The sequence below is a fragment of the Agelaius tricolor genome, unplaced genomic scaffold (genome assembly GCF_023055355.1).
Source record: "Agelaius tricolor isolate 1412-34295 unplaced genomic scaffold, bAgeTri1.0.p SCAF_23, whole genome shotgun sequence".
In the NCBI taxonomy this organism is placed as follows: Eukaryota; Metazoa; Chordata; class Aves; order Passeriformes; family Icteridae; genus Agelaius; species Agelaius tricolor.
This window is the reverse complement of record NW_027269283.1, coordinates 2,531,541-2,543,650: the sequence shown is the minus strand read 5'-3', so window position 1 is coordinate 2,543,650 and position 12,110 is coordinate 2,531,541. Positions and strand designations below refer to the sequence as shown.

General features: G+C 43.1%; 1 protein-coding gene across 9 annotated transcripts in view; it reads right to left on the bottom strand.

Moving 5' to 3' along the window:
• PTPRT (protein tyrosine phosphatase receptor type T) overlaps positions 1 to 12,110 on the bottom strand; it is a 487,791-nt gene that overhangs the window by 57,761 nt on the left and 417,920 nt on the right. For 4 of the 9 annotated variants that reach the window (XM_071446915.1, XM_071446913.1, XM_071446914.1 and 1 more), the window contains 4 exons: positions 9,644 to 9,691; positions 7,284 to 7,432; positions 1,374 to 1,451; positions 1,134 to 1,169 (listed from right to left, as the gene is read on the bottom strand). In XM_071446915.1, coding sequence (XP_071303016.1) covers positions 1,134 to 1,169; positions 1,374 to 1,451; positions 7,284 to 7,432; positions 9,644 to 9,691 — 311 coding nt within the window. The remainder of the gene's footprint in view (positions 1 to 1,133; positions 1,170 to 1,373; positions 1,452 to 7,283; positions 7,433 to 9,643; positions 9,692 to 12,110) is intronic. The other 5 variants (XM_071446916.1, XM_071446919.1, XM_071446918.1 and 2 more) reach the window with 4 other exon arrangements.

The following is a 12,110-nucleotide window of genomic DNA, read 5'->3' as shown; positions in this document are numbered from 1 at the left end:
AGCATACACAGAACCAGGTGGAGCCACTTCCCAAAACCCATCCAGGAATTTCTCCAAATAACCTTTATCCTCCATGCAACTTCACCCAAAGCTGCAGGCTCCCACCTGCTGCAGACATGCAAATCCTCACTTAAATTTGCAACCCTTGAGGCAGGCCCAGCTGAGCCTCACACACAGCACAGGGGGGTGGTTTTAAATGGAAACAGGATAATTCAGAGTAGATACAAAGAACAAACTGTCTATGAAAAGGTACAGGTGGCCCAGAGGGGTGGAAGATGCCCCATGCTTGGAAACATTCCAGGTGAGGTTGGATGGGGCTCTGAGCAATCTGGTCTATAGGAAAGTGCTCCTGCCCATGGCCCAGAGAGCTTTTAAAGATCCCTTCCAACCCAAACCATTCTGTGGTTCTGTGTCAGCTGCACAGGCACAACCAGCTGCAGGAGTCAGAACTAAGCCCAAGGCAAGGCAGCACATGGGAAAGGGGCCCAGAGCCCCAAATCTCATGGACAAAAAAAAAAAACCAACATATGTCACCGTGGTATTTTCTGAAAAATCCCTTTGCCAGGATTTCATCTCCTGGAAAGATGAGAAGTCTGAGCTTCTCCATGTTTTGCTGCTCTGGAATGTGGTCTGGAGATTGTTTATCCAAACATGTGAATTGTTTTTAATTACTGACCAATCAAGGTCCAGCTGTGTCAGACTCTGAGGAGTCACGGGTTTTTATTATTCATTCTTGTTAAGCTTTCTGATGTATCCTTTCTCTTTCTTTAGTATAGCTTTAGTGCAGCATAATATACCATACCATACCATAACATAATATAATATACCTTGTTCTCAGCCTTCTGAGAACATGGAGTCAATTCTCATCTCTCACTTTGTCCTGGGGATCCTCACAAACACCACAAACGTATCCTCCAAAAAATGACTAAACCTTAATTTCTGATTTTTTCTTTCATTTGAAAGCAATTAACAGCAATAACAAAACATGAATGAAACAAAAGTTTTCTGATGAACCCACGAGCACAGGATTAGTTCTGATTTTGGAAGCCAAACACTTCAGAGGGTTGTTATCATGCCACAGAGAGTGTTTTTGCTCTCCAGCTCGGCCCAGCACACCATACCTGTCCTCTTACCTAACAGCGTGGTCGATGGGACGGTGTCTGATGAAACTTTGAGATGGAATTCCGGTCACCCACACGACAGGGATTCAATGCAAATCAACAGAGGATCAACAGGAAAAGAAAAGTTACAGAAAATGAAAACAAGGTTAGCTGTGTCTCACACTCAGAAGCCTCGGTCTGTTACAGGTTATATTGGGTAACGTACAACAGCAAAGGAAATTTAGGAATGAAAGAAAAGTCTGGCACTAGTACCTGAGTAGTAGGAATTCAACATAGATTTGCTCTGAAGGGTTTTGCTTTGGACAGAAAATGAACAAGGAGAGGGTGATGCTAGGTAGGAAAGACATAAGGAAAAGACTTTAGACATATATTAAGAGAGAGAAAGAGAACAGGGAGAATGTTCCTCAAAGAACACAGTAATATGGGATATATAAGGCTTATCAAAATGAATTATATTTTTCATTTCAACATGCATATTACATTTATTACATTGTCATCATGATGGATTTTCTTTAATATAAGCACTCCAGACCCCAAATATAGGATTATAGTTACTGTAAATCAATGTGTTCCTAAATAGGATACACACAGAGCTACATTCATAGGTCTATATTCTAAATGTTCTTTTTTTTTTAAACCAAAGGAGCAAACTTAGGGTTTTGTCTCTAAGAGGAAATTCCTCAAAAATTACCCCCAAAATACAAACTACAGAGAATAAGTATGGACAGTAAAATAAACCTACTCAAACACAATGTACCACAAAAATACACAGGTGGGGTAGCAATTTTTTGGTTAAATCATTACAACATTACAAGGGACTTGTTCTTCAACCCAGGACTGTTCACAGCAAATCCTATAATCCCTTCCCCTGTGAGCTGGTTTCTGTCAGCAGGACAAGCATCCTTGCCTTCTCCCATTACAGCATTAACTTTCTCTGGACAAGAATCTACAAATTTCCATATTAATCAAATATTTTTTAAAAGGAGGAAGGGCTCAACATCTTTGTGGTAGATTCTTGTCTTGATAGTAAATTTATGAGGCTGGTTTACACCTACAGCAGCAAACATGCACATTCTTATGGTAATCCATCACTTCTGAAGGCATATTCTTTTGTTATCACTCTGCATTCACTCTCAGAGTTACAGGCATTTATATATCTCCTCCTCAGAATGCTGGGAAACAAGCTAATACAAATCTCAGTACATCAGAAAGATGACAACAGATAACACAGGAAAAACTATTCCATAGCCCAACAGAAGTAGATAAAACTCAGTGTACATCAAAGTAATTTCAGAAGCAATTTTTTGTAGCTATGGAACAAACACTACTCAAAAAATTCAAGTTATTCTGTGGGGACACCCAAAGAAGTCACTGGTCTAGGGAGGTCCATAAAGTCAGAATTACCTCCTGAGCAGTTTATAATCATCTAGCTCATGAACTCGCTCTCATTCTGCATTCTCACACCTTATTTTCAGACCTACATGACTTGGAAACACATGAACACAATCCAACTCCTCACACTTTGGTCTGCTGGAGCTCTGCCCCAGCTGCCCAAAGTCACAAAGCTCCTCTGCTCTGGGGCCTCTTGCACTTTTGTCAGCCTAAATCAGACCCTTCTCTCACCACACTCAGGGCATGGCCACGTTTCAGAGAACATCAAATAAGATCTAAACAGAGCAATTGGTTTGCCCAGTGTCACAGGGCAAGGCCACACTCAGGGCTTGGGGCAGGACTCCAGTTTTTCTGGAATTTGGGAGTATAAAAGAACTCACAGGGCCATGCTGCCCTTCCAGAGCTGCTGAGGATGAATTTCCAGATAAACACCTCATGTCAGCGAGTTTGATTAAAGATGTTACCAACAGAGGTCTATGACATGAATTGTGTTTGTGACATGGGGCTGTGACTTTTAAATTCAGATTTAAAAAGAGGGGACAAAATTCCAAACAAACCCAAACAAAAGCAAGAAAAAACCCAACCCAAAACCAAAACAAATTAAAAACCAAACAAAAAAGCTAAACCAAAACAAAAATCCCCCAAAACCCACCAATACAAGAGAAGTTTCTTAAAACTTTGGAGAACTTGTTTCTGAAATCAGTCAGGTTGTATAATGAGATGTATACACAGGGCTGCTTTCTAACTAGCATTTCTCACAGGCACTTGGGTCTGTAATCAAAGGAAACACGTCCAGAGAGGATTTCACATCAGGGTAGAGATTAAGACTTCATTAAAAATTCTCTTTGTGCTCCCTGGAGTGGCACGTGAGGCCACACAGATCCCTCCAGTCATGCAGAGTGGTGAAGGCTCCTTCCTATTCTGAAAATTATTCTTTAATTTTTATAAAATTTCCTAAACTAGCAAACCCCACAAAAATCCCATGGAAGCCAGTAAAAAGGAATTCAGTACATTTTCCTTTTATGCCTTCAATAAAATGTGGGTTTGTCTTTTATTTCTAAATTATTTTAAGATTTTTTTTTACTAAAGGAAACATCTCATGTCCACAACCCTACAAGTCCTTAGACAGCATTTAGCAGGTCACCTAATTATGAATGAAAATTATCCACAGGGCAGGAGTAAGAACTTTACCTTGCTGTGCTTGTTTTTTGTGAAGACCTTTACATCTCACTGAGCATAAAATCATGGAGCACTGTGGAAAAGTCAGAATTTTGGTGGTTCTTGGTACAAATGGATCCCTTAAACCCCAAGTGCCACTTGCCTACACATCCCTCTCACGTTCTTGTTCTCATAAGTGAAATCACACTGATTGGTAACTCATGGTAGTGGTTCCTCCTGCAGAACTCAGTTCCCCCACTTCCAGAATGCTCTGCCTGAAGCATTAAAACCCCTCCTTCACCTGTGTCCCTCCTGCAGGGTGTCTGCAGAGCTGTCTCCCCCCAAAATGGGATGTCACACAGGTAAAGCACACCCTCACAAATCAGTCTCCAGCAAAACTGGCTGCATTTTAATGGGTGAAACCCTCAGAATCCAACAGCTCCTGCCAGAACCCCTGCAAGGATGTCAGGATGGCTCTGCTGGGGACAGGGAATTCTCCTGGACAAGGCTGGTCCATGGCAGTTCCTTTGTGCAGAGCACATCAATGCATCCCTGCTGAGCTGATCCTCTGCTGCCTGTCCCCTCTCTGCCACACTGCCCATGGTTCCTGTGTGATCACAACCCCCTGCCCACCTTTCTGCTCAGTGCAGACACTGGGGCACAAATTTAGGCCCACTTTGTTTCCCATTTCCCACCTTGTTTCATAATAACCCTGCCCTGAGCCAGTGTCTCCAGGTGCCTGTGCTGCTCCCCAACATTCCTGCACTCCAGGGAGCTGCTCTGCCACTGCCAGGGCCAGCACCTGCCTTTCATGGAGCTGGGATATATTGATATCTTAAACAAACCCAAGATATTTGAGAAATGACCAACTCTGGTTGTTCATAATCCCCAGGTGAAAGCAGACAAGCTGGAACAGCCACAGACCATTCTATGTTTTACCAAGCACCTTCTCTGGTTCTGTGGAGCGTCAGAGACAGCAGAGCTGAGTCCAAAAAAATCTCTTTGATTTCAACACCTGTATGTATCAGTGAGAATCCTGCCAGGATAACAACTAACACTGCAGAATGGAAAGAGGGATCAGGGGCTTTGCTTCAGGCCAGGGAAGATAAATGCTCAATTCTCTTCCTCTTTTCAGCAAGACCTGAGGTCTTGATGCCTCAACAGAAAACAAGGAGCTGATAAGAAGGAGGGCAGCTGTTCATTTTTTATCTCCCTCATGGTGCAGAGCATCAGGCAGCACCTTTGAAAGTGGGATTTTTAAATCTAATTGATTTAGAAAATAGTCCTGTGTGGTGGCAGGGCAGGGAGATGGGATAAGCAACAGCAGGAGGATGGACAGGACTCATCCAGGAGCAGACCAGGGGCCAAACGGAGAGAGCATGGGAAAAAGAAAAGCTTCTGTAGGCACTCACTGAATTTGTTCTGTCTGAAAAGTTATCAGAATTCTTGTGACAGAAAGTAAAAGCTGGAGGCAAGGACACAAGCCCTGCAAGGACATTGTATTCTGCAGGTAAACTTGCCTGCAAGTCATTCAGTGACTGAGGGATGATCCTACTTAGCAAATTGTCTTGTTCTGTTTGATTGCTTTTGTGAGCTGGCAAGGTGATCCTGGCATTGAGAACACTCTGCTTCTCTTGGTGGGCTCTTCCTCCAAAAGGAGAGGGGCCTTTCCTCATCCCAGCTGCAGCCAGCTCAGGGCAGGACACAGAAGGTGACTGCCCATCATGGGCTGCTGTAAATGCCATTTACTGTTGGCAGGCAAAAAAACAATTTAAGAAGGAATCTGACTGCTGCTTAAGACTGTTGATTTCAACAGCTCTGGTGGATAAACCCTGTAAAACTCTATTAGTTAGCAGGAAGGTTAAGAAATAATCCTATTATGTTATTCCAAAGTAGGCCTGTATAGAACCCACAAGTATTAAACTCCATTAAGGCAATTTATTTTATTTTTCTTTTCAAGGAATGCTTTTAGTCATAAAATTCCTGTATCAGCATGTGCACACTACTGCACAGAACTTACCTCCAACACCTCAGCATCCTGGACTTGGCAGTAAAAAATTTGGAGAAATCATGAAGGTTTATTGATAATTCTTTCTCATAAAGAGGAAAAAAATAAAAAGAATCCACCCATGACTGACTCAGGTTATAGGGGAAGGCAGTGATAAAATCTGCAGAGATGTCAGACAAGTAAAGATCTAACTGATTAAAAAAATTGAAAACCTGGAGTGCTGTTTCTTTACAAAATTTGATACATCATATTTTCTACAGTCGCCACTTCAAGCAAATGACTCAGCTGTTCTAATTAGTCTGTCAAAAAAACAAGGGTGGGGGGGGAAAAGATGAGGTCACATTTCAAACTTGTCTCTTTTTTAATTTTCTGGTTGGTAAAAGAATCCCCAAACTTTCAGAAGCCCAAATTCTGAGGGAAGTGTTCAACACTTGATTTCCCCACACACTCTAGCCAGGCTGCCTCTGCTCTTTGGGGGATGGCTGATACAGCACTGTCTGCTGCTCTCCTGGCCTTCAGAGACATGAACCCCACAGAAATCTTGCTGCCTCCTTAGGATAGAGCTACCAGCACCTGAGAAAATTAGATCTTGACTGAAGTCAATCTAATATCAGAGAGAAGTGTTCCCTGCCAGCCTTGGCTGCCCCAGACCCCTATTTCTCCATCTCACAGGTGTGCTACACAAAGTGGCAGTAGCAGCACGTGCAGATGGAATTTGACATGACCTGCAGAGAGGGAAAGGGAGAATTCACTCAACCTGTCCTGCTCAGGTTCAGATTACAAGGGGAGGTTTCAATGATAAACCACATTTTCTATCATGAGCACTTCCATTTTAGTTATCAGGGGAAAAAACCCTTCACTGAAGATGCTTAATAAAGAGTTTTAGTACACACTTGAGTTTCAGAGCTGTCCCTTGTCCAAACTAACAGGCTGAGTGTCAAAAGAAGGAGTGACATGCCCATAGTGTCTAAGTTTAAATTTATTTAATACGAAAAAGGTTTACAAATCCACCATGCAATCCACCATGCACTCAACCTGGATCTAGTGAGGCTAAAGTAGGACTTGGTGCTGCTTTACCCACAAAACTCTTATAGCTACAGAGGTCTGAGTGGTTTACAAATGTTAACTAAGATCAGTTTTACTGACCCCATGTGAAGAATAAACCCAGGACACAGACAAAGGAAGAAATGCTGTCTTTCCATTCCAGTTCTCTAGCCAGGAGGCCAGGCCTTCTTTCATAACAATCTCATACAGAAAATGTTTTTTCATCCCACAAGTCAACTAAGGGATTTGACTCTTCTACTCACAAAGGAAAAGTATTTCTAAACAACAAATAAACACGTGCCTCTTATTCTGATGCAGTTATTAGAACAAGCTTTATAAATTATTCTCAGTAGATTTGGACCCACAGGAATGTTCTCCACCTGTCTGACAGTGACACCAGGGGCAGTATCAGAGACATTCCAGCTTTCTAAGGAGCTTTTGCAACCATCTCTATCACTGCCATTCCTAACTCCTCAACACTGTGCCCAAAGGAATAGGTCCTTTTAAGAACCCAGAGCTCTCCAAGGGGGTCATATCCATTGCAAGCAAGTTAAACTTACTGAATCCATTAACATCTTGGCAGCTGGAAGAAAAAGCTTCTTCATTGTGAACCGCACTGAGTTTGGTGGAGGTCTTGTCAGAAGTAGCCACAGGACCCATCTCCCTCTGCGTGCTGGTCTGAGTCTCCTTCTGCTTCTTGGCTAGCTTCCTTTGGGTGGTTTGGAGAGGGGAGAAAGCAAGGTCAGTTTGCCCTTGTTAAAAGCAAAGCAATGGCAAAATATTTTGACAAAATCACCCCACCTGGTCAGACATGCAAGGCATGTGACAAACCGCACGCCAGGAGACCCCGCGGGTTTTTAACACAACTTCTGGAGCGCGAGGAATATCACGATACCAGCCTGGAGCTCTCCCTCCCCGTCACTCATCTGGCACAAACCTGCATCACCCCAGCAGTGGGAGTGCTACCTCAGCCTCAGAGAGGGTGCAATAGCTCCAAACCCTGGAGCAGGTGCCTTGGAGAGGGTGGAACAGGTCCAGCCCCCAGAGCGGGCGCTGCGCGCTCCGGGAGGAGCGGAGGGCTCGGGATGGGAGCACTGCTCGCTCCAGGGGACCAGGACATCTGCATCCATCCCATGGGATGCTCCTTGAGGGAGTGTGAGACCTGGCTCTGTGCCACCTGTGAGCTGGAGCAGAGTTCTGTCCTGTCCCCAAGCACAGCAGTGAGGGCAGCAGTCCTGACACAGCCTGGAACTGCTCTGGGATGCCCAGCCAGGGAAAGGTGGGGCATGATGAAGGTTGAAGTTGTTTTAGCAATGTCCAAATATGGCCCTGTTCTGGGAAAATGGGTCTTTGCTTGTTTTGAGGAGACAGCAAAAACTTTGTCGAAAGCAGCACGCCTGCTCTGAAAACACTAACAAAGCTGAGAACATAAGAGGCTCCTCTTTTGCAAACACAGAGCATAATAAAATGGAGAGAAGCAGGAAAAGTGAGCTGCTAAGCTTCCACTGACATTTGACTGCCCTGTGCTTCATTCGTATCAGAGAGCAAAACCCTTTAAAAATGAATGTGTGACATTCTACAATCCACACCTTGAAAAAATATCACACAAATCCCTAGCACCAGCAAAGAACTTTGCTTACACCACTTCCCTAGATAAGAAAATAAAATAAAAGGGAGAAAAACAGATTACTGTAAGAAGGAGCTTTAGTTTTCTTTCTCTTCTCCAACTCAAAGAAGAAAAAAAAAATCCTAACAACTAAATCATTTTGCAAAGAGGTTTTTCTTCTCTGAAACAACATGCTTATGGTAAGTACTACCCATCTTTCAAACTTAATTAGATTCCAAAAAAAGGTACTCCTTCCAACATAGTCTACCAGGCTCTATTTATGCCCAGAACATGTCAGAGTGGCATTTACAGGCAAGTTCAAGCACACAGCTGAGCCCCAGCCTTCAGGAGATGGGCAGCTTGGCCACTTATACTTGTTTGGAAAGAAGGGTCAAAGAGAGCTAAATCCTTTGCCTATGTCTGTGGGAAAAGCCTGTTTTAAAGAAAGATAATCCAGATCAGGAGAGCACAGATTTATGGAAAAAAAACTTGGATGTTTGCTGCAAACTTTTGAACAAACACATGTATCTCATCTGCTCAGCCAGCTAGGGTTCAGCCATTTACAATTGGTGGCTCCAATCCAAGCCCAGAGCTGTTCAAATTGGGTGCATCATCCCAGGGGGCCCACTCAGATCTCCCCAAACCCCGTGGTGTATCCACTTGTGCAGATGAAGATGCAAAGAGGGGAGCAGTCCTTGAGTGATGAAGCAAAAAGCTGGTGTTTAATGATGTTAACAGCTTTGCTTCCAGTGTTCAGCAGCGTTGGCACATCCAGATTTAGGAGCTGAGAGCTGCAGACATGGGAGCCCCTGCTTTTTTTCTGCTCTGGTACCTGGGGTAACTAAAATAGCCTTGAAGTGTTTTAACCCTGCCGTGTGGATCTTTTAATCCTGATGGTTTGCTAATCATGCATGCCTGTGTGAATTCCTTGGCAACAAGAATTCAAATCACTCGGTGGGAAACACTAATCCAAAATGCAGAAATCCTTAATAACAAGCACTCTGGACTGCTGGGGTGAGCCACTACAGACCATGACTCCAATGGTTGAAAATGGTGAGTCAAAAGGGGCAACTTCCTCATTAAGTTGAAATTAAATTATATGTGGCAATAATTATCTGTAAGTCCCCATTGCCTGGTATCTTTTCAGAAATGCCAACAAGCTACAAAGAGCAGGAATTGGCAAACTTGTTTTGTCTTTGAGTGAATGAGCAACAACATTTCTGCATGTCCTAGGCAGGAAAAAAATAACCCCAAACCCAAGCCCCTTAGTCCCCAAAGGCCTGCTTACAAAAGCCCTATGCAAAGGAGTTCTACCTGGTCCTGTAGAAGACAGAGAGGCCCCTAAAACATTGGCTTGAATGCCTAAAAAGAAAAGGTGACATGAGTTTAAAGTTCTCAATCTACCTCGCACACACAACCCAGGTCTGCATCTGAAAACGCCACAATTTTCTTTCCACAGCGCCTTATCAGTTTCCACCTTTCTCCCTCTCTGTTCCAAGAATGTAAAAATTCTCCATCTAAATTTAGAGGGAAAAGGAAGACAGATCTCTTTTGGGGATTTCAGAGCTAAGCTTGCCAGACACATCAAGGGGCTCTCAGTTTCTAAACGTGCCTTTTCTGCTGCCGTTCTGTGTCTGGAGAGAGTGGCAGCACAGGACTAAGCCTATTTGGTCCTTACCATCATTATAATTCATAGAAAAGATTAGAAAATCAAATGACTAGCACTTTCCAGAATGTTAGGGATGCGACTTAAAACCCACAGCTAGGTAGAGGTTTATTTCCCAGCACGTCAAAAAAGCCTTTTGGAAATGGAAAAGCATTTATCTAGAAATGCTGTTCCCAAAAATAGGGTGCTCCAAGAGATCTCTGTGAATCACTGGCAAGCCATGCTATGACATGGCTCCTGCTGTCCCCACTGCCCTGCACAGAGCCACTGCAACACCCCAACAAAGCTGCTCTGGGAGCATCAGTGTCAGTCATGGGGTGGCTGCATGCCCAGAGTGTCCCCAGCACAGCTGACACCCCTCATGGAGCAGACACTTCCCCACTCATGCAATATGCAGCTGAAAAGGGGAGGGAATGAAGGACCAGGCAGATATTGGGAGGAAGAGTCTGATACAATCGACACAGAATGTCAGGATGTGAATAAAATGATCTTAATGCTGGTTTACATCCAAGGGTAAGAGAAATGTGGCAAGAAGGAAGCAGGAGTCCATGGATGGAGTTTACTGGGTTGCTCTTTTCAGTTTGGAAATGAAAAGATGATGTTTGCAAGCATCATACACACACAGGAGGGATGAGACAGAAAGATGCTCAAAGCTGAGTGCAAAAATGAAACCAGCTGTATAATCAGGCAGTTGATGCTGACCCCACTAAAGCAAGGAGAAAAGCCATTGGCAGTGAACACAAGTAAGTGTGAATTTGAGGGGAAAAAAATGATGGAGATTTGATTTGGTTATTTTTTGAAACTTCTACTCATATCAGAGACTAGACATAAAATCTGAAGCACTATATTAAAATTGTGGGAGTTCTACTTAAACAGTCAAGGAATGCAAACTTGGTATCAAGCACAAACCATTTACTGCCACGGGCATTAATCAGGAAGCTCCAGCAATATTTTCTGTTAGAACTATCTGCAGGATCAGATTCCTGTTTCATGGAGGTTTGGATGACTGTCAGGGATTATTTTTTAAAAGCAGCTTCAAACTCTTCTCCAACTTTTTCTATCAATTCCACATGCATGAACATTAAATCTGTAACTGCCACTCCTGGAGAACTCTCGTGCATGTACGTTGACAGATTTAATTTTAGATGTTTCCAAGGATGGATTTTGTACACTGTGGTGTAGATTTGCATGCACAGGTAATTTAGACATTAGGTACAGATCATGTAAGTTAAATGTGAAATTTCCTCCTACAGACACAAATTGCATATTGCCCTCATTTTCAATAAGCAATTTGAGAAAAGAAAAAAAAATATTAAAATTCCTTTTAGAAAATCGTGTGTAGCAAACTCCTAGGAGTACACCTGTAATTTATGATGGAATCTGCTCCAATTGAAGGCAGGCAGTGATGAGCCATGCAAATCCCAGGGAGCACTGGTGAAACAGCAGATCTATTGGAAAGGATCTCCGTGCCCTAAACCTGTGGTAAATGACAAATCCAGTTTGGAAGAATGATTTCCTGCTGGTTTGAAAGTAAGGGCATGGCACAGTAACTGGTGATCACTAACTGGGGGATCCTGTTGCTCTGACTGAGGATTGGAGAGGGCTCTGCTGCCAACGCTGCTCTTCAAATCAGACATGTGCCACAGGGGCTCACACAAAGGACACCAAAGGTAAAGCTGGAAACGTGATCTACAAGCAAAGGCCAAAGGAAATGTGAACCTTTAATCTAGAGAAGAGGAAATCAGATAGGGCTGATAGGTTTTTAGACATGAAGAGACACCAGAGGGGAGTTGTTCTCATGTCACAGACGTGTTTTATGAAAAATCCTTTCCTTAGGATTTTTCCTCCTGAGAAGCTGAGAGGCCTCAGGAACAAAATGTAACCAATGGTTATCTGCTGCTGTGGAATACAACAGGTGCATCTGGGATTGGTCTCATGGGGTTGTTTGTAATTAATAGCCAATCACAGCCCAGCTGTCCAGACTTTCTCAGTCAGTCACAAGCCTTTGTTATCATTCTTTTTCTATTCTTAGCCAGCCTTTTGATGAAATCCTTTCTTCTATTCTTTTAGTATAGTCTTAATATAATATATATCATAAAATAATAAATCAAGCCT